General features: G+C 43.7%; 1 protein-coding gene across 1 annotated transcript in view; it reads left to right on the forward strand.

The window, feature by feature from the left end:
• PROM1 (prominin 1) overlaps nt 1–25,283 on the forward strand; it is a 92,856-nt gene that overhangs the window by 14,293 nt on the left and 53,280 nt on the right. The window contains exon 3 of the mRNA XM_090267054.1: nt 22,295–22,350. Coding sequence (XP_090123180.1) covers nt 22,295–22,350 — 56 coding nt within the window. The remainder of the gene's footprint in view (nt 1–22,294; nt 22,351–25,283) is intronic.

Raw genomic sequence — 25,283 nt, forward strand, 5'->3', positions numbered from 1 at the left:
AAATAAACTATGAATGTATACAATCCATATTCATTTAAATGTTTTTAAATTAATCTCAGGTCTTAGTGATCAGATGGACTAAAGAATAAGCATTTATTTGACCCCCCACTGTATTGTTTTCCTAGGGCTGCCATAACAAATCACAAAGTGGGTGGCTTAAAAACAACAGAAATTTATTCTCTCACAGTTCCGAGGGCCAGAAGTCCATGGTCAAGGCATTGGCAGGGCTATACTTCCTCTGAAGGCTCTAGAGGAGAATCCTTCCTTGCTTATTCCAGCTTTTGGTGGCTCTAGGGTTCTGATTTCTGCCTGTCATCACACGGTCCCCTTCTGCGTCTCTGACGCAAATCTCCCTCTGCCTTTCTCATATAAGGACAGCTGTCGCTGGATTTAGGGCCTTCCCTTTGTCCAGGGTGATCTCAAGACATTTAACTTAATTACACCTGCCGAGACCCTTTTTCCAAATCAGGTCACATTCACAGGTTGCCAGGGCCAGGACTTAGACCCATTATTTTGGGAGTCACGATTCAGCCCCCTAAACCTATTACCTCATTCTTCTTACCTTCTTACACCACACACAAAGAAGAAATTCAAAATGGATCAAAGACTTAAATGTTAGACCCGAAACCGTAAAAATCCTAGGAAGGGGAACTCTTGCACTGTTGGTAGAAATGCAGACGGGTGCAGCCACTGTGGAAAGCAGTATGGAGATACAGCAAAAAATTAAAAATGGATCTGCCTTTTGACCCAGCAATCCCACTTCTGGAAATATATCTGAAGGAACCTAAAACACCCTAATTCAAAAGAACATAAGCAGCCCTCTGTTCATTGCAGCGTTATTTACAATCACCAAGATATGGAAGCAGCCCAAGTGTCTATCAGTAGATGAGTGGATAAAACAACTACGGGACATTTACATGATGGAATTCTACTTGGCCATGAAAAAGAAGAAAATTGTACCCTTTGCAACAGTGTGGATGGACCTAGAGAACATTACGCCAAGTGAAATAAGCCAGGCAGAAGAAGACACATACCATATGATTTCACTCATATGTAGAATCTAATGAATAAACTGAACAAACAAGTGAAACAGGCAGACTCATAGGTGGAGAGCAGGATGACAGCTAGTGGAGGGGAGAGGTTAGGGGGTGGGGGACTGAGCAAAAGGAGAAAAGGACTCATGGGCATGGGCAGCAGTGTGGTCATTGCCTGGAGGGAGGGGGTAGAAGGGGACTAAATGGTAATGGAAAAAATACAATAAAGATTAAATTTTAAAAAACATGAATTTTGGAGAAACACAAACATTCACTCCATGGAAGGGCCATTATGCAGAGTGTGGCTATGAAGATATTTGTATGTGTCTTTTCGTGGTTATATATACCAACCAAATCCTTTAAACATTTTTTTTTTTTTATTACTGAGGAGAATCTGGTGAGTCCTCACTTACCCATCACCCAAGTTTCAGCAGCTTTCAACTCAAGACCAACCTTACTTTGTTTCTACCTCTACCCACTCCTTCTACTCATCTCTTCCTTTTGAAGCAGATCCTAGTCTTTCTGTCATCTGTAAATATTTCAGTATATGTCTCTAAAAATAGACACACTATAATTATACTGTAGAAAGTTAACAATAATTCTTCAATATAATCAAATACTCAGGAAGTATTCAGATTTTTTAATTGACTCATAAACGCAATTTTAAACAGTCTGTTTGAAGCAGGACCCCAATAATTTCTATACATTGCAATTGGTTGATATGTCTCCTTATGTTTCTCTTGAATTTATAGGATGCCCCTCCATGTCCTTTTTCCCTTTGCAATTTATTTGTTGAAGAACCTAGTTACTTTTCCTTTCGCATTTCCTATAGATTAAAGATTGCTGATTGTGTCATCATGATGTTACAAAGACCAGATGCACGTTCATTTTGGGTCAGGACAATTTATAGACAGTTTTGCACATTTGCACCAGGAGACATATGTCTGGTTGGCTCTCTTCATAATGGCCGCAGCATTGATGATCACTGTGCATTTATTCATTCATATCAGGTACAATCCTTTCAAAATCATTTGCAAACATGCTTTCGAATCTATTGAAACTTTTAAGAAAAAATGGGATACTTCACAAATTCTGTAACTTGAATATTTCACGTAATGAATTTTTCCCAAAAGGATGTTGACTAAAACAAACAGATTTTTTTAGCAAGGAACCTAGAACATTCTTTCACCAATCTTTTGATGTAGGGCCAAGGGCTTAACATTATTTTTATTATGACTTAATTGTTTGAAGTGGTATGATTAGTGTTTCTGCTATGAACAGCATGCACCCAAAATGCATCCTCTTTGTAGATTTATTGTTTTGGTTTCTTTGAAATGGCACAGAACAGTTGGAGCTCAGTGTTTTAGATTTGTAGTTTATTGTTTTCTCCCAGGCTTTTATGGTGTGCTCACACGTGATTTCATCCAATTGACTGGCTTTTAGTAAGTCTTAATAGAACATTTGACTTAGTTTTCAATGCTCATTTCTTATGTTCTTATTTCTTCAGTTTGTGTGATATTTAACTACTTATTAGACACGAAGAGGCAGAAGGAAACTTGGGAACAGACCCAGTGTTGGGTTGAATTGTCTCCCCCACCTAAGATCCCCACGTTGTGGTCCTAACCCCAGTACCTCTGAATGTGACCATATTTGAAGATAAGAGTGTTGAGAAGGTGAGATCATGCTGGCATAGGGCGGGCACGTAATCTGGTATGACTATGTATATCTTATAAAAGGGGGAATTTGGAGACATATGCACACACAAGGAGGACTCCATCTGAAGACTGGAATTATGCTGTCAAGAGCCAATAAACTACCAGAAACTAGGAGAGATCTAGACCAGATCCTTCCCTGGGGCCTTCAGAGGGAGCATGGTTCTGTCCGCATCTCGCTCGGTCTCAGACTTTGTGCCCCAGATTTGTGACGCAGTAAGTTTCTGCTGTTTGAGCCACTTCATCTGTGGTGCTTTGTTACAGCAGACCCAGCAAGCTCCTGCATCCTCTAAGTGCCCAAGGGAACAGAAGACAAGTGGACCGAACTTTTTTCAAGATCAGACACCTCATTCTGCTGCCTCTTGTCCCTCACGTGCCCCCTGGCAAACTGTTCTTTCTTGAACATACATATTCTGAGAATCTGGTCCCTGCTATCTCACTGTTTTGTCTGTACTGTTTCTGTTTTATTTATACACTTCTACTTTTGCATGTTTAACACGGCCTTTTAGTGGTTGGCAGTCTCGCCCTGGCTGGTGTGGCTCAGTTGGTTGGGGCATTGTCCTGTAACTGAAAGGTTGTGAGTTCGATTCACGGTCAGGGCACCTGTGGCAGGAAGACAACCAACCGATGCATCTCTCCCACATTGATGTTTCTCTCTCTTCCTTCCTCTGTCTCTAAAACCAATGAAAAGAATGTCTCAGGTCAGGACTGAAAGAAATAGTTTGCAGTCTTAGCTTATAAACTTATTGATGCCAGCCGTGCCGGGAACATCAGAGATGCTCTGTAATCACTAGCTTTTGTGTTAATGTTTTTGAACTTTTGAAGAGATTGCACTCTCCCACTCCACCACATTTCTATCCCTATCCCCTCAACAAAGGTTGAGTATTTGCGGTCTGTACTTTCTGAAATACTGGGGTCACGATGCTACCACTGACCAGTCGAACAGTGACAGCCTCAGGGCCGGGAGCCTTTCTGGAGCACGCTGCTCTGCTTTTACATTTTCTTCTAATACCTTCCTTTCCTGTCAGGTTTTCAAGGACTTTTCTTTTTATTTCTCTGCTGTCAGCTGTCAGGCCATCTCTGCTTTCTTCAAACCCCAGAGCCTCACATCGCGCACCTCACTTCGTGCAACTCTCTGGGATGTTGCCGTGGGCGGCCCCGTTTTTCCTGTAGAATTCAGAGTCTGTGGATTTTATGGTAGCTATTTATATTTTAGAGACTTGAAACTTTATTTCCATATTAGTGCTTATTTTATTTTATTTTACTTTCATGGCAAACTCAGGCTTATATTTTAGCCAAGGTTCCCAGACTCAACGGTAATTAAATATCTGTGAAGAGTTCAGGGGCAAGGAACAGCTGTGATGCGAGGACCATCTTGTGGGTCTTCACACTGAAGGGGACAAGGCATCCTGGGGACACCTGAATGGAGAAGGAATAAGTATTGAATTAAGTGCAAATCATCATATGAGTTCAATTACATGCATTGTTATTAAATGGTTATTAAAATAAAGTTTCATTAGTTATTAAAATAACTTAAAACTAAGTTCTTTATATTTTTAAATATAAAGCAATATATGTACATACAAGGCAAATGACATTTAAAGGTAATGATTGCCTGCCAGATTTTTATGGGGCCATTTACTCACTCAGTCATCCAGGGGTTGCCTAGCGCGTGCTTTCCAAGTGCCAGACTTCGTTCTAGGCTCTGCGGAATCAACATCCACAGAATGTTTTGCACGCGCGCACACACACGGACACACACACACACGCACTTACACACATGCACACACACACATGCACACACTTTCAAAAGGAATTATTTGACATAGCTCCTCTGCTCTTGCTTTTAAAACAACATATCCGATTGTTCTAGACATCCATTTTATTTCTCTTTAATTTCACAAAATGCAGAGAAGTACCAAGAAAAAAATTCATAAAACATCAGAGTGCAGTTAGTCTTCCAGAATGAATGTGTAGTGGGATTGTTTTAAATAAAAGAAAGCAAATGTTTGTGACAAAATTGGAGTCCCCGTTCCAATTTTCTTGATCCTGTTTTCTCTCCTGGCTTCCCACCTTCCCTTATCCACAGAAGCTTGTACTCTTTCATGCAGGCTTTTATGTACCCACTGTATATCAAGAGAGCATTGCTTTGTGTCTCCTTCCTCCCTCCCTCCCCCCCCTTTCTCTCTTTCTCTCTTTCTTTCTCTCTCTCTCTCTCTCTCTCTCTCTCTCTCTCTCTCTCTCTTTCTCTCTTTCTCTCTCTCTCTCTCTCTCTCTCTCTCTCTCTCTCTCTTCTTTCTTTCTTTCTTTCATTAACTCACTGTTATGTTTTTGGTTTCTATCCATGGTGAAACCCATGGATTCCAACCCATTCATTTGAGCTGCATGCTGATGTTCAGTTGCAAGAGTAAGCCACACTGTGTTTACCCCGTTCCCTGGCAATGGTATTTTAGTTCTTCTCCTCTTCTTTGTTACTGCTGCTTACTTACTGTTCCACTGATTAGATAATGCATTTTACTGGTATATTGGCAGATATTTGGGTTTGCAGTTTTTTTCAAATACTCTTACAAAGACTGCTCTTGCATGTATGTAGAGCTTTGGGAAGCTGGGCAGGCACAACCGATAGGATGTATCTTAGAAAAGGAATTACTGTGGCAAATGGCATGCGTGTTCAGAATTTTGATCGATTTACCAAATTGCTCTCTAATTTGTGCACAAATGTGTGCTCCCAGTATTAAAACATGACAATGCTTGCTTTCCCATACTTTTTCCAATGCTGGTTGTGAAGACTTTTTATCGTTGCCAACCTGATGCGTTATAGGAAAAAAGTCATGTTTTAATTTGCGTATCTTTAATCACAAGTGAGTCATATCCTTCTTCCATTCATATTTCTTTATTCAAAGAAACTTCCTGTTTGTTGTCTTTGCTCATTTTTCAGTCGAATTCTTGGTATTTTCCACTTTGATTTGTTGAAGTATCTCGCCAAATGTTGCACTTCATTTCTTCAATAAGTGACATACTTACCTCACTCAGAGTTTAAAAGTACAAAACGATATGAGTGTAACGCTCTGCTCCCTTCTTGATCTCAGCCACCCCACCACCGTTTTCAGGTTCCATGGGTGCGTTTGTGTATCTGTGTCTTTTCAGGTGTGTTTTCTACCAGCAACTATGTGTATATGGTCTTTTCTCCACCAATGACAATATGGCGTATATATTATTTGACATGTGGCTTTTTTTTTAAACCAACAACTTGGTCCTTACTTTATATGAGTACACAAAGAGCTTCCTCAATCTTTTCTTTTTTAAATTGCTGCACAGCAGTTCAGTGCTTCTTAACTAGTTCCCACTATTTTCCTGTTACGAGCGCTGTTAGAAGGAACGTTAGTTATGTCACCAATGTGCGAGTGTGCAGGATAAATTTCTTGAAATAGCATTGCCAGGCCAGTTTATAATTTTGCAGATCTGCACTTCTAATAGATATTGCCTCGTTGCACTGCATAAAGATCAAACCACTTTACTCCTGCAAGAGCCATGCAGCACGATCTCACTGGATTTTGTCCCGTGTCCTGTGACGTGAGCCTCATCTCTCTATTACAAACAGGGACATGGGGCTCAGAGAGGGGAACTCACTTGGCGGGGGTCACACCGCTTGTGCGTGGGCAGAGTGGGAATTTGCGTTCAGACCCATCTGATTTCAGCATCATTTTCCTTTCACGTCTGCTCCTTAGACCAGGCTATTGGCTAGTAAATACCTTGTTGTGAGATCGAACCATGCACGCACCTCATGGAAAATGCTTTGTAAGTTCTCCTCCTTCCCGGAAGTCTAGAAAGCAAGACAGGTAGAATGATTGTAAACGTTTGCTATAAAGGCTCAGTCCAGGTACTACTGAGTGGATCTTAGAGCGCTTCTAAGGGGCCTTTTCAGACACTGTACTGCGTGTTTCATAAATACGTCTTCCCTGCTGGAACAGGAATAGGTTCCAGAATTAAGGGCTGTCCTTTACCGGCTCCTAACATGCCTTTAAATGAAACATTATGTTCATTTTGTTCAGTCTGTTTTTTAGTAACTCTTCCCCTTTACACCTGGAGATCTGCTTAATTTTCTTTCTTAACCTTTTGATTTAGACATGTGGTTATCTCTCTCTCTCTCTCTTTTTTTTTTTTTTCTGTTAAGTTTGGCTTATAATTTATTTGATGGACACTCTTCCTAGGGCATTCGTGAATTTTAAGTCCCAGAATAGAGTAAGACAGAATTTTTGGTTACAGTCTGTATTCATCTCGGTAATAGCAAGTGATTTCTTTCTTTCTTTTTTTCTTTCAATGTTATTTTGTATCTGTTTGAGGTGGACAGCATAAGGGTTACACAGTCATATACTTTTCGGAGTGCTCACTCCGGTAATACCAGTGCCCATTTTAATTCTCATTTCCTAATAAAAGCATTTAAGTATGAAATTTCCTCTGAAGACAATTTGGCTTTATCCTGTAGACTTTGACATTTTTCTAATAGTTTATCATTTCAATTTTGATCTCCCCTTTTACCCGGTTCGATTACCGTCAACTGAGTGAATTTTACCTTTTGAAAAGGATTCAGTGACAGAGACTAGGCATGAGTCATTACAGTTTGTTTATTTAAAAATCTCCCGTCTTCAGCTGTGTATCCTGCTCCCCACCTGGCTTTGTCCAGAGCTGTGAACTGTGTGCCCAGAGGGACCGCTGACCAGCCCTCCCACCATCTCTGCTCACTGCTTCACGAAACTGCGCAATGAAACGCGTTCCTTTCTTTGGCTACCGTTTGAGGATATTGTTGACAAAGTTGCTGATTATATTCTCTGAGTTTCCTCTTGGTGAAAACACATGGGAAAAACCTTTCTTTCTAGTGTTGTTTTTCCAGAACAATTGGCCTGAGCAATTTTTTCTAGGAGGCATCTGGGGAATTTCAGGGCCGGGCTCCCCTGTAAGCCATCTGGCGCAGGACTGCCCCTTGCTTCCTGAGTTCCTTTTCTGCAGATGCCAGGCGGGGAGGGAACTGCGGCCAGGGACCCTCTGCTGTGCAGACCTTAGGAATCTCAGCTTCTGTCCCTGGGCTTGCTTTTCTTTTTTCTTGCTTCTTATTCACATTCTCTTAATTGTAGACATATCCCTGTTAGCAAAGATAGAATAGGAATTTTAAAAAATCCTAAAAGCCAAATTTGTATTGAGTGGGATTGAAAATAACTAATGAGAAAACTAGAGGAGGGGGTGAGGAAGACTCCCAGGGCAGCAGTCTGGTGAGAGGAGTCTCTTTAGCCTCCAAGGACAGGAAGGGTGACTAGTTTGCAGAGAGAGAGAGCAACTTGGGGTGCAAGCCTTGGGGAGGAAAGTTCTCGGTCAATACTGGGAGCCGAAAGGTGGTGAAAACAGCTGTTTATTGGTGTTTGACCTTTCCTTACCATTTATGACCTCATGTGGAAATCTGTGAGTTTCTGAATGGTCATTTAAAACCATTTGAATTTGATGGTGTCACTGATGCAATAGGTCATGTTTATTAACTGAGATGAAGGCTCTCTTCGAACCTGATTGGAAGTAAATAGCCTTGTATCCAGGGAAAGAGGAGGCTGTGTATGTTTTCATATCCTCCTGGAAATCGGCTGACCCAGAAACTCAGCCTAATGAGATTTGGGCAGCAGGCTTCTAAGAAGGAGCTGGATTGGGACATGCTGTGTTTAATGCAGGCAAGTCTACCATGGTGCAAGATGATCGGCTTCCCCGGGCTGCCTGTGCTGCAGGGAATGGCATTTCTATAGGGAGCCGTTCCAACTATAACCTGTGCAATTGAGGTGAAGCTGAACAGAAGAAATGAATACCTACTCTGAAATTTGAGTTAATAGCGACTTCAGAAGCAAGTGCTTCCCAAGCGTTGCATCGCCGTAACAGAGCGGAGTAGTCTTCTTAAAGACCAGTCTATTTACTCATGGGTAAATCCAGATGTTCTACCATAAGGTTTCTGCCAAATCTGCCCACTTCCCTCGGCCAGGACTGTCCTCCTAGCTGAGGCTGCCCATCACCGGACCACTGCAGGGATCTCCTAATGTACACAGACAGTGGGGACGGGTCTGCATAGTAGCCTCCTGGCAATCATAACGGTGCCACCAGCTGGCCTCCCGGTCTTCCTGGAACATGCCACACGATGTCCTGTCTCAGACCCTTAGCATCTGATTGTTCCGTTTGCTTGGGTCCTTCTTCTTCTGCATGGCTCGTTTTTCATGTTGCTTGAGTCTTTGCTCACCTGTCACCTCAGAGAGAGTGTCTCTGGCCATACTCTCTCATTCAGGACCCCTCCCCACTCCCCCACCTTGCTTCGTTTTTCTTTGTAGCACATTTCTCGGTATTATCGTTAGTATTTGTTTGTCTGGCTTATTAGACTCTGAACATCTCCGGGGTAAGACTGTATTGTGTTGTCCCCTTCAACCCTGTATCCCAAGAGCCTGGACCAATGCCACGCTCGGTCGATGGTGTTGTGTGCATTAGCGGACACACTCGGGTGCCCCCCGCGTGCTCACCGCGCTGCAGGCACCCTGGCCTGTGAGCGCCTAGAAATCTCCAAGCTCCCTCCTGGCACCGGTGCCTTTGCACATGCTGTGGCCCCCCATCTCCAAGTTCTTCACCCTCCCAGTAGGTGGCTGGCTCCTCTGTGTCTCCAGATCTCTGCCTAGGTTTTCTCCTCAGATGGTGGCCTCCCCCAAGAAAATGTAGCACGCTGCCTCCTTGCTCTTTCTCCTCCAACTCAGCGCTTCCCTGTCTCACGCTCAGAGCGACCCGCTTCTTTACTCCGTCGGCAGGGGCCCATGGTCCTGCGCTGTGCTTCTCTTCCGGCAGAATCCCAAGTCTCCTTGCACCATTTCCCAGTTTCCTCATTGTCTGATTCTATGTCGGAGCGACTGCACGCCCCTAGAAATGGTTGCCGTGGGGTCTGCAGGGCTCGCTTTAAATGTGGGTCCACAGGTCTCCGGGACACGCACCCGCCCGGCCGTCTGGCCTGCTTCTCGGTAAATCCCCCTTTCCACTCCTGACTTGGCGTGTTTTCTCTCCCTTCTCACATTTCTGCCTCGAACGCCCCTCCACCCACCAGTGACCTCATAGTTCACAAAGGGAAAGGATGGAATCACATGGAAACGGATTCGTCGCTCTCTACTTTTATTTCCAGTTTCTCTCTAGGGCGAGTCATGCATTTAGAATTCTTTCCCCCTGGATGGAATTATTAATCAAAAGATAAGATCCTTTTCAAAGTTTTTAAAGGGATTTCCAATGTACCAGAAGGTCCTGTAATTGTTTATACCACCACCAGTAATGGGTTGGGCATTTTTAAAAACAATCAGTTGCAAGGGGCATAACATCTCGTTATTTTAATATACATTTTGGTTACTAGTGAGATAGATGGTTTCCCATGGTTTTTTTTTACCCCCGTTTTGAGGAGTTTGTCTATGAAAAATGCCTTTTGCCTGGTTACGTAGCAGAATCTTAGTCTGTTTGCTATTGATTATGTGACATCAACTCCTTACAAAGAAAGCCTTTGCCTCATCTGTTTACTGTACATTGGCATTAGGCCATTTGGTTTTAGAGAATTTGTCATTTAGGGAAGATCATCTAGTCAGAAATAGTCACCCAATTTCATACTTCCATTTCACGGATGAGAACACTAAGGCCCAGAGGTGGGGGGCTTGCTCCTGTAAGAACTTATGGTCTAGTAAGAGCTGGTGAGATGAGAAGCAGGCAGGAGGAGGGCAGTCTTCTTTGTTGACTGAAATTGGATTCCTGCCGCTTGGAGCATAGCAGGAGCTCTTGTTGAATAAATGTGCTCTTATTGACTAAGTAAGTGAACTATTTAATCATTTTTTGTGATGTCATTTATTGCAAACACAACAGACATACCTTTCTTTGTTTCCACTTTATAACGAGTATGTGCCGATACGAAATGCACAGAAACAAATAAAAAGGACCCAGCTGTAAGAAAATCAGATTTTGTCTGACGTTTAGTGTACCACTGGAACGGCTGGGGTTTTCAAGTTCAACAATATGGTGATTTTGGATTTTTTTTCTTAGTTTGTAAGAGATCTGATTCCTCATCCCCAACCCTTTGGGGCTTAATAAAGAAGCTGAGGTGAAGGATGATGGGCCAGAACTTCTTGAAACAAAAAAGACCAAACTTCTTAAGAATAGTATATTTCTAGATTTTTTTTTTTTTCTTCCAGGAAAATATTCTGGCCTCAAAGAATGTTATCTTCTGAGATCTCACTTAGCTGTCCTGTTCAGGACATGCATGTTTTACTGAACACTGGCCACAGATGCGTAGCTACCAGGTTACAGGTTGTGAGATTTACGTAGGAGAGAGAACATTTTCTACTTTAAGGAATGGACAGGCTCTAGATGGAGAGACAAAATGTATTTACGGAGAAGAAGGAGTCTAGGGAACATGTAAGCCAGACAATTATTAAATGTGATGCATGAGTGACAGGCTCTAAGGGTTTAGCGGGAGGGAAGTCAGCTGAGGACCTCAAGTGTTTACTTAGAAGGATAGAGTGAGGGTTTTGGTGGGTGGGAGAGTAGCATGAGCAAGTCTCAGAGGGGTCATGATCAAGTCAGGTTTTGTCTGGAGGACCAGGGAAGAGATCTGGCTGGATCGGAGGGGTCTTGCTTAGAGGAAGATAGCAAGCATTATAGCAACTGCCTATTTATTGTCCCGTGTGGGTCTGGGCACCTGTTCAAGGCTTTTCACATATTATTTCTTAATGATGGATATTATTACCTTCATTGCATAGGTGAGAAAATCGAAGCCCAAGGATGTTAAATAGATTTCCAAGTATCAGATTTGGAATCTGAACTTAGGATTGCCTGATTTAAGGTGACCATTTCATTTTTCAACTAAACGGGACATATTAAGAATAAAAGGAACGTTGGCAATCATCAGGCCAGAAGAACAGGCCTCTCCGGGCAACCTGGACTCTCTGGGCAACTCAAGATATATATTTGGTCACCCTGACTCCAAAGCCAAGGCTTGCTTTGATTGAAAGATAATCAGTAGAGGTGACATAAAGGGGGTTGTAGGGTCATTAATCTGACAGTACTGAATACAATGGGGTGGAGTAGAAGAAGAGAGACGAGTGGCCAAATAAATAAATTAGTGGGTGACGCCATTAAAAGCAGGTTAGATGTGATGAGGATCAGAACTAGGTGGCAGAATGCTAGGGAAATAATATTTCCTAAAAATTGTTTACAATAAAAAAAATTTAAACATATCCCAAACTGGAAAAAATAATACAGTGAATCACTATGTATCAGTTGCCCAGATGGTTTGGCTAACCCTGGCTGGTTTGGCTCAGTGGATTGAGCGTCGGCCTGCGAGCTAAGTGTCGCTGGTTCGATCTTCCAGTCAGGGCACATCAGAGAAGGAAAACTCTGATTCCAAAAAACCTCCGCTGCCTTGCGGCATACCTCTTCAGGGGAAAGGCTAAGGGAGTAAACCCTGACAGAAAATCCAGAGCCGGAGTCCCTAAGGCGGTTTGACGTTGTAGTCAACACCGGCAACTCCTGCGGCGCACCTGAAGCCAAGCTGTATTGACTCTGTCTTTCCCGTGGACCCTTCAGCTGCGAAGAGAGGGGGGGTCTGCTGCATGGGCAACAGCAGACCCTCCATACCACCCTGCCCAGGCTCTGTAGCTTCAGCTTCACTGGAGAGGACACTCCAGCGTCATCGCAAGATGTCGATTCAACACGGGAGGAGACAGATACCGTGTCACTCCCGAGTCGGACTGCACAGCCATTCTCGGCGGTGCAGATAGACTCTTAAGAAGCTACACCATCGTCTCTCGAGACGGACGGCTGCCGATACGAGTTGCTCAGATGAAAAAAAATTATCTGATGTTTTCTTGTTTCATCTGTCCTCTTCTTCTTCTTTTTTTTTTTTTTTCCTTGAAATTTTTTTGGTCTGAACATTTAAAGGAAACTCGGGCATAATATCATTTCACCTTCCACCTCAATGTGAATTTCTAAAGAATATGGATATTTCTTACTAGCTACAATATCATTACCAACCTACCAAAATGAATACAAAATCTAATTTTTTACTATTAACTTTAATTATTCAGGTTAATATCCACATTTCCCTAGTTAGGTGTTGTACTGATTTCTTTCTTCCCTTGAATTAGAATCCCAGTAAAGAAGGAAGAAACCACAAAACATTGTGAGTCCATAAAACTGAGTTCAAAAGTTTTGACCTGAATAAGGACAGTAGGTTAACTGGCTAACTGGGTATCGGAGGTCAAGTTCGGTTAAAATAGTTTGGAAAAGTTTCTAGAGAAAGGTGGGGAGAAATCTGGGAACTTTTTACCTTCTGGGTATTTATTTTGAATAATTTTAGATCTTTAGAACTGTTACATGAACAGTACAAAGGAACACCCGTATGTCCTTTCCCTAGATGCACCAATTGTTAATATTTGGTCTCCCACTGAATACTTCAGCACGCAGCCCAGAAGAGTAAGTCATTTTCCTACATAAGCACATGCAAGGATGATATTCAGAAAACTGAACAGTAGGATAGCACTTTTATTTAATATATAGCGCTTACATTTCTATTTCTCAAAATTTCCTATTAACATTCATACTCCCCATTCCCTAGATCCAGTACTCAGCCAAGAATCCTGCTTTAGCTGTGTTGATGTTGTTCCCTCTAATCTAGAACAGTTCCCTAGCCCTTTCCCCCCAAAATATCTCCCAGTTTTGAACTTATCTTAATTTTTCATGATTAAATTCAAATCAGATATTTTGCCAGGGATACTACACAAATGCTGATCCTGCTCAGTGGATCACATCAGGAGGTTATTGTTGTCATTTTGTCCCACTACTGGTGAAATTAAGTTTGATAATTTAGTTAAGGTGGTGTCTTCCAGATTTTTCCATATCCTATCCTGTTTCCCAGCAATCATTTGCCTAGGGCTGTTAGCATCCACAGATTATTCTTGTCTTAATAAACCATCACTAGGGTGGGTATAAAACGCTAATGTTCTGTTATTTCTTTTTCATTCATCAGAGGGCTTTCTGCTGCTTCAGTGAGTGTTCTGGTACCAGCATGTTACAGGAGTTGGGGAAACCCACATAGTCGGGTGTGTCTCGAGGATTCATTGGGGGCTTTGTGAGTGGCCTGAACAGAGCTCAAGGGTGTGGATTCTGTGGGAGGGCAGTGAATGTATGTTTATACAGACGGCTGTAGAAACGACTGGGGAGGAAGGCCGTGTGCATCTTCTGTTGCTGCGGAGGCTTATTAAGTCCCGCCTTCTAAGTGCGGAGGCTCAGCCATCATAAAACGTTCCTTTCAATTGCCACCTGGCTGCAGGTGTCTGATCCTGGCGCTAATCAGCAGGCGTAGTTATAGATGCAACAGAAGTTGGGTTGCTTTGTGTTTAAATGGACAGAAGATGGCCCTTGGGCATTTCATTCCTTCTTTCTTCCTTTGGGGTTTACGCGGGAGGGATTCAAAGCCAACAAGCATATGTCCTATTTGTATTGGGTTTGGGATGCTGGCTTTTGGGGCCACTGGGCTCTTTCCAGTTCCAGTCTCATTCTCAGTTTCTAACTCCGCTGTTATCTCTTCCACAAGGAATAAATGGAAGACTTAAAATGCTGGGTTCACTAAACTGGGGTCAGGAGTCGGATCCCTCTGCTTGTGTGGCTTTGAGAAAAATCATTTTGTAACCAAAGAAAACCCCGGGCTTTGACCACATGGTCCCGTCAGCCAGTGTGGGTCTGCTATTGATCACAGCGAGGCGGGACCTTGTCTGGAGTCTGCACTCCCAAAGCACATACCATGAGGCCTTACATCCCACTTGACCCATGGCCAGGCCAATGTCTCCCTACTCAGTATCCTAGGGTATAAAATCAGATCATTCGGGGCTCAAGTGAGGACTTGGCACGCAGGAGGTACACCTTTATTTCTCAGAATGATGGATATTTATAGCTTTTGGGGAGCTCAGAGCTAATCATTCATTAATGACCCTCCAAGACTCAAGCTTAACATTTACGGATGAGGAAACTGAGGCACAGAATGGGTAAACAACCCGTGAAAGGCCACACAGCCATTAAACGGCAGGGCTGAAATTCTCTGCTCTTAGCCACTAGGCTCATTGCTGTCTCTCTTTCCTCATCTCCCAACTTGGATATTTTATTTAAGCCACGCCAATTATTTGTAGCTCCTTTAACCAGTCATGCTATCTCATGCCCATGTTCCCTTTTCCTGAAGTTTCTTCCTCTCACTTAATAGTTGGATACATTTCTACTCCCCTTTTCAGATGGCTCAAAGATCACTTGCCCTGGTAAGTCTTTCCTGGCTCCTCCCAACACCCCCAGCCTAGCTCGCTGAGGCTGAACCTCGCATGGCCACATCTTCCCGCAGAGCACACCTGCTTCATCTTATTTATGTATCTGTCTTCCCAGTAGACTCTGAGCCTGTTAACAGCATGGATTGCACCTTTTCTTCTCTGTGTCCTTAGCACCCAGCACAGGGTCTGGGAGAAGAGGCGGCTTTCTTAGTGTTCTTACACTTCTACACTTCCTCCCCAAGGCAGCCACCCTCTTGCGTGGAATCTGTCTTGGTCTTACGGGTAGAGAGTTTTCTGCCCCGTTTATAATGGCGGCATGCCTATGACTATTTTCCTTCCCCAGAAGCAGAAGGGTTTTGCTTCCACCCTGTCCCCCAGCAGCAATGGGTCTTTCCCTGTGTCCTTCGGGCAGGAGGGTTTGCAACCTCATGCCCACCTTAGACGCTGTAGAGCTTTGCCTTGGCTCTGGGGCCCAGAGGGTCCGCTGCCTCTCTCTCAGTGCCTTATGGCTTTTGCTTCATCTGAGAACAAGGTCTAAGGACCTAGAAGGGGGCTCCGTGCCCGTCTCTCAGCTGCAGCCCATCACCTCCTTCGTATCCTTGCCCCCCCGGGGACTTTCTCCAGGCACCTCCCTGCCCCCATCTCTCTTACTTGTACCCAGTGGAGGCTTGCAAGCAAAGGTGAGCTTACGGTTTCCAGGCCTCCCAGACCTTCCACGTGGACATGTTAGCCCACAGTTGGCCTCTAAGAGCTCGTGAACATTGTCAGTGATTTCTTCTTTCCTCCCTGGCACTCTCTGGAATTAATTGCTTTACAATCTCCGCTCTTGGGTGGGCCCAGGAAAAGCGATAACATCACTTGCTCTCTGGCCAGTTCGCCTTGCTGCTGGGAGGAATGTTGTTTTGCAGATTTTTATCTCCTAATTCCCCAGTGAACATTCTTAATATTGGCGAGTGTGACTCTCCTGATAGGATTGCCCCAGCAACACAACTTCCATGGTTTCCAGTTTGGGGTTTATTCACGTAACAAGAATTTGTGGTGTCCGCTGAGGCTGATTTTTTTTTTTTCTAGTTTTTCCTTGTTTTCTCTCTGAGTTTTTTGAGTTGCCTCCTGTACATTGAATCCAACTCTCTTTTTTCTTTTTAAAACAACGCCTCTTTACTGAGTTTTTAAAAACATCCCATGTAGAATGTATATAAACAACAACTTTCGCCTTTTGTAGTCACATTTCATCTGTTTGCATAGTATTTGAGTAAACGGTGTAATCACATCAACAAATACAACTAGCAGAAAGCAGTTTGGGAATGAACTGGAGAAACTCTGGGAGAGCCTACAGCTCAGCTGGCCCAGCGGGAGGGGTGGACAGACACACGGACACCGGCACAGCCACAGCGGCCCTGGTGCATTGTTAACAAAATGCTAGAGGGAAGCTATTTTGCCTGAACTGAATGTTTTGTGGGACAAAACTGGGCTTTTCCAGATCTTGAATATTTAATTATTTCTTTTCTAATGATCTTTTGTTGGGAAATCTCTAAAGTTTTACAAATTTCAGTCTCATTTCTTTTAAGGTTTTTTTTTATTTTTATCCTATACAAGATACTATAAAATCTGATTTACAGTTCTAGGAAGTGAAAATTCTAACTTGATAATGTTAAGAATTATGTTTTTGGGAGGGAAAGATATAGAAAAGTATGTCAATAAGAGTTCCTTTCCTCTTTAAAAAGCTTTAAGTGTTCTTTTAAAAATTAAAAGGGAAGTTAAAGTATACCCAGAAAGGAAAGTACCCCTTCCCTCTGCTCCCACCTTCTGTACCCTGTTGTGGGGAGGCGACTGTCAATAGCTGAACCTTCTGTCCCACAAAGAACAGAATAGAGTTTCATTGATTCCCGTTCTCACAGTACTGTGTGTGTGAGAGCATGTGAATCTCGGGATGGGCCCAAAAAAATGTGATTCAAACCACATTCCTTTCAGAGATCCTCCAGGCAAACTTTCCAGCTGAGACAACGGCTATAAACATAATTTGCTTTCCAGGAATGTTTTAGGGGAGGAAACCAAATACCACAGCAATCCACAGATGTTTTGCTGAGTTCCCTGCCCACTCCCTGGATTCGCCAGTGGTGATAATGCAGCTGCCTGACTTGTCCGAGGTCCCAAGTCCTCTTCCCAGCCCTTCCCATCACTAGGGAGACCCTTTGGCCCTGCGCCCTCAGGGAGGACTCCCAGCTGTCTGTGTCCAGGATTCTGAGCTCCATGAGACCCCAGAGGTCTCCGTCTTGTGCAACCTGAGCACCTGCTTCTTCTGAAAGAATCTGAAATGATTTAAGGACAAGCTGGGCCACAAACATGCTCGGCTGCCCGCTGCAAAGGTAAAATAAAACCCCAGCGCACAGATTGGTGTGCACATGTGGCCAGGAGAAAGCTATGAGGACCAGACTGGTCCCAGATGTTTTCACAAGGAAAGCTTCCCGTGCGGCGCTTTCCCCGAGCGTTTTCCTTGGTGAGAGTGTCAGGGCTGCGATTGATTCTGGTTCAGGCCTGTGTGCACCAGTGCGTCAGCCTTTCAGGGAGAAGCGGCTCTGGTCAATCACAGGAGGCCCATGCAGTCACGTGCTGACAGCTGTCACGAAGGAATAAAGCACTTCAAGGGGGCCTGGCTTGCCTTTTTAATAAAAGAAAGGGGTTTGCCTGCCCTCCAGAATACTCGATTGTATACTTGGAGGCAAGGGGAATAACTTCTGGGAAGTTCTAACGAACTCAGCTTGGCTTCTAAGGTCTGAAGCATCAATTTGATGATTAAAAAGAAACCAAACCATGACTCTTGTTCAGTCTTGTTGACGGAGGCTTTGAACTGCAGGATGAAGGGCTCCCAGAAACCGAAGAGTACAGGATGGTTGTTGTGTGAAGTGCTCATGAGAAATGCCTGTCACTCAAGTACTAAATGCAGACAGGCTCACCGCAGCCAGTCCTTGGGGGACTCAGTGGACTCTAGGACCCAAGGCCGTCACATCACTTGGGTCCCCTAAATCACTTCTTTGTGCTCAGCCTCACCTCCATCTGCCCCAGGAAAACGTGAGCCCCTGGCAAAGGTCAGCGAATGCACCCAACGGAGCAGCTGCTGGAAGACAGGCTTGCGGTACGCATCCTTCAGAGAAGGGACACTCCACCTTTCAAGTGACAAACTAATTTAGTGCGGTCATTTTTCAATGGAAATCCTTTCAAAACACATTTATGTGCCTGCCTTTTAATGCAGCGCACACCAAACACAAGTCACTCTTGGGTGGTGGTTAAGGGTCATCATTCCAGATTAGTTGTCCTCAGAGACTGTGTGTGGTCCCTGGCCTTGCACCAATCAGGCCGCTAATGTGGCCCTTTGCTCGGCAGGGGCTCGGGCTGTCAGGAGTGGACATTGATGGTGGTGAGTCTGTGTGATTACGGGGAGCAGGGCTGCTTGTGCTCAGACGCGCTCTGCCCCGACATGCTCACTGCATCCCTGTTCTGCGGGTAACGGGACCGGCTTAGGCAGAGTCATGGTTAGCTCTCTGTGGCCCTTGGCCAGGCTTTCGTTCTCAATGATTTAATGAAACGCTAATCTAGGGGCTGCTGTGGAAGTATTTAGTAGGTGGGGTTCACACCTCCATAATTAGTTGACTCTTAAGTGAAGGACATTGCTTTTAATAGTGTGAACAGACATCATCCAATTTGTGGAAAGATCGTAAGAACAAAAAACTGAGATTTCTGAAAGAAGATATTCTGCCTCAAGACTGTAGCATCAACCTCTACCGAGTTTCCAACTGGCCAGCCTGCCCTAAAGATTTCATTCCCCACAATTCCTTAAAATAAAGCTTTCTGTGTGCCTGTCTCTCTCATCTCCAGCTCTAGCCTGGTCTCCATCAGTCTCTTATTGGTTCTGTTTCTTTGGAGAACCCTGACTGACACAAAGATCCCAATGTTCTGGGGATTAGGGTGGGGGAGGTGTATTTTATTAGAGAAAAGCTTAGCCCCTGCCCCATTCCAATCCCTGGAGAACCAAATAAACCAGGTCCTCTGGTATCTTCAGGCAGAAGCTATAATCGCCAAATGCTTTCTCTGTGATACCCATGCTGTGCATAGATGGTGTGACCCTGTCAGCCGATGCCATTTTCATCAGCCCTAAACGGGTGGCTAGGAGATGGGCTGGTGGGCCCAAGTTGGCCTTTAATAATTGAGGAGCTTTCTTTGATCAAAGGTGCTGTCCTAACTCACCTCTATTCTAGACAGAGGACTCCTACCCCAAAACACATCCTTCTCATCAAATGCTGGCTAACAGATATGTATTAATTTGTCTTAAGGTAAAATGTCTAAGGCATAATTCCCTGCTTTTTCTTTTTCAGCAAAGCTCTCAGCGATCAGTACTGGTCACACCTACTATGCTGATTCAGTTACATTTAAATATTTTCATGCAATAAGTCTGCTCCTTAAACATTTTTCTTGATAAAAGGTAAACTAAGTCAAATTAGCCATATAACCAGAAATTTCCAGACTTGTTTGAATTAATGAGATATAGTCCTGTCAAGAAACAATTTTCCTTTTGGAAACCTGAATCAGGAATTTCCAAAGCATAGAAACAAAACCCCGTAAGCCTAGACCGATGAAGGAAGACCCGATTACTGCCATGAATTACCTCTGTTTATAATGTAAGATCCCTTCCATCTGGAACCTCTGGAGAAAGTGCTGGGGGCCACACGCAAACCACGTAAATGTTTATATTTTCACCAAGAAACTTTGCATCATGATTGAAATCTTTGTTCTCCTTCAGAAAGAGCAGCCTGGATCTGGAAGCTGGTGCTTCCCACCCGTCTGTGCCGTTCTGTGCCCATGACTCTTGGAAAGGGTACCGAGATCTCAAGTCAGTTTAGTCTTAATCCTTTTGGGATGCACATTTCCCAGAATAACACTGAAATCTGAGAGCATTTTCTTTTGATATTTTGGCAGTAGAGACATGCTTGAATCTGTGGCTTAAACTAGTGATGAATATGTATTTTGTAGAGTAGGGAAGAGTCATATGGATGGTGAAGCTTTCAAAAGGCTTATGGGCATTTAAGACAGGCCTACAAATGGCTACTGAAGCTTTGGAGACCCATGAATGAGAGCAGATGGAAAGAGTGTTTTACTTGAGTTATGCTGCGTGGCATTTTGCGGTGATTTTTCTGGGTTCCAATGCCTTTGCATGCATTGGGGTAGGAATATAGAATTTCAATCTTTTAAGAGGATACTTTTTAAAAATCTCAGTTTACCTTAGGGTGACCCTATTGGCGTCACCAAGTCTCTGTCAGCTGTGATATATACATATGCATACGTAGACCCTCTCCTGGGAAAAATGAGTTAATTTTGTTTGGCCACAGTCGGCAGGACAGGCTCCAGGTAGAGGGTGCGTGCAGCAGAAATATGACGGGCGTCTCAATGGCCAGAGCTCTTTTAGTGAAAGGGAGTTGATGCCATTTGTTATGACAAACAAGCCCAAGTTTCAGTGAAAAAAAAAATGCTGCTCTCTTACTGTTCATCCAATGTCAGAGTGGTAAAATAGAGAGGTCTACGCATTTGGGGTCACTCTGTCTAATGGTGCCACCACTGCCTTGGACTTCAGAGTTCCCCACTGGATCCTCTCTATTCTGGTGGGAAGTGGGTAAAGAGGATGAGCGTGAAGGGTCGGTGGAAGGTTTTAGAAGCCGGGCCTGGAAGTGGTGTGGACACGCATCTGTCCACATGCCACTGGCCAGAACTCAGGTCCCACGGTCCTGCCTCTCTGCATGGGGGCTGCGGGACCAAGCAGCAGGTCCAGGAAAATGAGGCAGCACATGGGTTCTGCTGACATTCATGTTCTGTGCCACAAGCTGAAGGACTGGAAAGGGCATAGGACAACGCCACCTCAGTTCCCTTCAAAATAGGCACCTTGGGACCTCACACAGTTCTCCCAATCACCATCAGCTGCCCCATCATATTTTCCTGAATTTCATCAATGCTCTGAAATCTCTTCCCTTTCAAAGGTGATTTTAGTTTGGGGAAAAGCCAGAAGTCACAGGATGCCAGATATGGGCTGTAGGGAGGCTGAGTCACCTGGGTGATCTGATGTTTTGCCAAAAAACTCTGCATGAGACATGATGCAGGAACAGGCATGTTGTCGTGATGAAGCTGCCAATCACCAGGTGCCCATAGCTGTGGCCTTCTGAATCATCTGAATAGTTTCCATGAAGGACTGTTCAAGCTTGATGCAAAATTTGATGCAGATCCGTTGTTCTACACACTCAGTCATTTTGAATATGACGGACACACAGTACTCACGCTCACTCAATGGTGTCTACCTTCCCCACTGACTAGTACAGTGAGGTTGTCATTGTTCATGAATGTGCATTCCAGTTCACTCTCTTTGGCTACCAGGTTACATCGATGTTGCACAGACTGTTACTGTTAAATTAATAATGGTTAAACTTTTTCCGGACAGACCTCGTAAAACTTGACTTTTTTACAAAGACTTTACAACAAAAAAACCTAAAATTAAAATACTTTTGGGAGAAAAAGTTATCAGCAATGAACAAAATTAACATTTACATAATAAATTTAGACAATGCACTCTCCCTGTCTGGATGCCAGCTATGCATATTATTATTAGATTGATGAACTAGAATAAGAGATGGCTCTTAACCTCAGTGACAGTTTGAAAATGCCCCAAATGAACGTGCATGTATAAGCCCAATTTTGTATAGCTGAAAATTTAGGGTTTTTATGCAGTGTTTGGAGACAACATGGGAGGGATGTCTTGTAATTCAGAACTCCTGGGTTATGTTCATGGTAAGATTCCTTTCACTGGTAAGATATTATATAAACGTGCAATTATTAAAGAATAAATTGTATTTGTGGTACCATATAATGATGAATTAGCAATTTCAATGTGATATTTTATCAGTGACTTTTAATGAAGTGTATGTGGTTTGCTGGTAAATATTAAGTTGTATTGTGAGAAACTGAAAACTCTTAAAAATGGCAGCCCTCTAACTTTGCCACTGGCAAAACAGGAAGTCAAAATATCTGTCCTTCAGTCTAAGAATACAGTAGCATACAGAAGTACAATAATTTATGAGTATATATAGACCTTTATCTTTTAAATATACATAGTACGTTTTTCTAAAAAAGTAATTTTGCTATTTTTTGTGGCTTTTTTCTCCAGATATTTTAAGAAAAATATTACAAAAGAAGTTTGACCTCTCAACTGATTATGAGAAGGTAATTTTTATTGATGTATTTGTTATTAAGTATGAGCAAATTTTGACTGACTTGAAAATAAATCTTTAAACAACCAGTTACGTAATCTGTGAATTTAGTAATCTTTTTTGATTAAGAATTTATATGGAATATTGAAACACCTTATAAATCTCATTTAAACTACAACAAAAATTACGAAAGGAACGTTTAAATAAACACTTATCTTTCAAGTTGCATGACATTTGAAAACTAAAATTTCCTTTAAGAAAGTATTCTGCTTTTTTAGCTAAGGAAGGAGAATTCCGTAAGCCAAGTTGACCCTTGAACAATGTAGGGGTTGGGTGCCAACCCCTTTGCAGTCAAAAATGCAGGTAAAACTTTTTGACTACCTAAAACTTTAGTTACTAATAGCTGTTAAACAAGCTCAGGAAGAGTCTGGAAGCTTTGCTAGAAATAAATGACAAAGATTTATTCAGGGGTCTTAGAGTGTGGACACTGGAACACAGCTAGGCAAAACCCAGACGTTTTCCAAAGAAGACAGAAAAGTTCAGAGTACTTATCGTTATAAGTCACATTCTTGAGACTGGTCAGCCCTGCATTCATAGCCTCTGGGTTGGTCTGAGATGGAGATCCTCTAAATGATCTGGTGGTCTGGGTACGTGCACAGGCTCTCCTTAGTCCTCCAGGGCTAGTCAGGGGATTGATGTATATCCAGGCATCAACACGGGACTTGAAAGTTCAAGAGTTTAAGTTCCCAGGCTGTTTTAAACAAGAATAGAATCATTTCCTCATACCTCAACCTGCTTGATTTTAGTAATTTAACAGTTTGACTATTTATAGCTTCGCTCTTTTCCACATAGTCTACTGTTGGCCTTATCGGTAACAGAAACAGTTAATTAACACATTTTGTATGTTATATGTATTATACACTGTATTCTTACAATACAGTAAGCTAGAAAAACATGATTAAGAAAGTGACAAAGAAAGTACATTGGCAGTACTGTGCGTATCTATTTAAAAAGACCTGCGTATGAGTGGATTTGTGCAGTTCAGACCCATGTTGTTTAAAGGTCAATTGTAGAAGCGTTTGAACATCCCTAGAAATAGGGGCACATACTTTTTTTTAAAAAAAAGATAGTTTGTCGAAAGGGAGCTTCCCATTTGAACACTGTGTTTTGAGCACTCTGTGTGTGCATGTGCCTGGGATAGGAGACGGGATGGTGATGAGGAAGACAGCCTGGGATCTCAAGAGGCTAAGAACCAGATGGCCAAGACAGTGTCTAATTATTTAAACAAGAAGGAGAAGAAGGAAATAGTAGATTTATAAGTAACATACAGAGGAACATAGAGAAAAAATAATTCATCATGACCAGACTCCGGTGGGGTGGTGACTTTAGGGCTTGTTGTGAAAAGGGTGAGCAGGGCTGGAGTAGCAGGGGAGGTGGCCCTGCTGGCATTCCAGGTTTTGGGAAGCACATGAGCCGGGAGGACAAGATGTGAAAGAATGAAGCTCATGGACAGAGCTGGCAGGTGAGGAGGGAGAGGAAGGGAAGGTGAACTGGGGCCAGATCACTGGAGGGTCTTGAACATCTCACTGTGATTAGTGGACAGTATTTTCAGAAAATTTCAAAGTACCTGGCATGTCTCTACTTAATGCCAAGGTATTGCTAAGTCACTCTGTTGGCATCTATGGTTGACTCGCTAAACAGGAGAATGTGCTCCGTTGATTTTGGTTTATGATGAGTGTAGATTGCCCGCAAAACAAGCAAACACATGTTTGTTGCATTGAATGTTGTGAAAATAAAAAGGAGTTAAATCTCTGTGTCAGGTTCTTAGTCCTGCAGAGTCAGGCACTTTGTTCTCTCCTTCCCTGGTACAGCAATGGTTGTCAAGACAACAGTAAAAGCAGCTGGAGTTGAGCTGCCACTCTCCATGACAGGATTCTTGGGTGGACAGGTCCTTAGTTGGCTTGGTATCAGAGCTGGAGCTCCTGTAAAATTGCTGCCCCTTGGTTTCTGATTTTTCTTCCCACATCAGGTGCCTTTGCAAACTGATAAAAAACCATCGAAGTATGGGCAGAGTGGAGAGAGGAGACAGAACTGAGCTCGTGTGAATGAACTGAATCCTGTCCTAGATGTCCAGGAACAGAGATTTAGTTAAGCAAAGGCACCAAAGGAGCCTGGGAACTTCGGGAAGGTTCTCGTCTGATAACTGCTGGGCGTGTGAGGTTAGATTCCCTGGGAGCAGACCCTGAGGCCAGGATTCCAGGGCAAGTCATTTGTTTGGCAGATGCGGGAGAAGATGGTGGGGAGGTGGGAGGTGCTATGGGGGAGGGGCAGGAGGGCAGCCTATAAGGGGTGTGCCATTATGCCCCCTGCCACAGGGGCAGCTAGAATTGCCATCCGCATCCAAGTTGGCCCATGGGGAGGGTGAGGGAGCTGGGGTGTCTGAGCACCGAGACTGCAGAGGTTCTGGTGAAGGCCTGCTTGGGGGTGGGGAACAGTGTTAGTCCCTCAGCGGGTCTGACTTATGGTTCTAGAAAATGCCTTTGAGCAGTTATAGGTACCGGGACTTAGAAGTCTGAAGAGGCACACCAGGATGGCTAAGGTCTGAGGGACCGGGGTGAGCACCAGTGGCATCTGCTATACTGTCCGCGCCCACTGGCTCTCTCATTAGTGCAGTCACACAGGTAAGATGGGTCTAGGTGAGTGGCCCTGGGGGGCCTTTTTAGCTCTCACTGCCCTGAGCTCAGGGTTTCATCTTCTGGTGAGCCTCAGCGGGCGAGGAGCCGGGGCAGCTGAGTGGGCGACCTTCCAGTCGGGGCTCTGGCAGTAAGTAACTTTTCTCCAGCAGGAGCTAGGTCAGCAGTGCAGACCCCTCGTCCCAGGGAAATAACCCGCAGTCACAGAACTGCCTCCTTTCCAGACTTACGCTGAAAATTAGGAATAGTACAT

This window comes from Furipterus horrens, unplaced genomic scaffold, assembly GCF_987537825.1.
Source record: "Furipterus horrens unplaced genomic scaffold, mFurHor1.1.pri manual_scaffold_2, whole genome shotgun sequence".
Taxonomy (NCBI): domain Eukaryota; kingdom Metazoa; phylum Chordata; class Mammalia; order Chiroptera; family Furipteridae; genus Furipterus; species Furipterus horrens.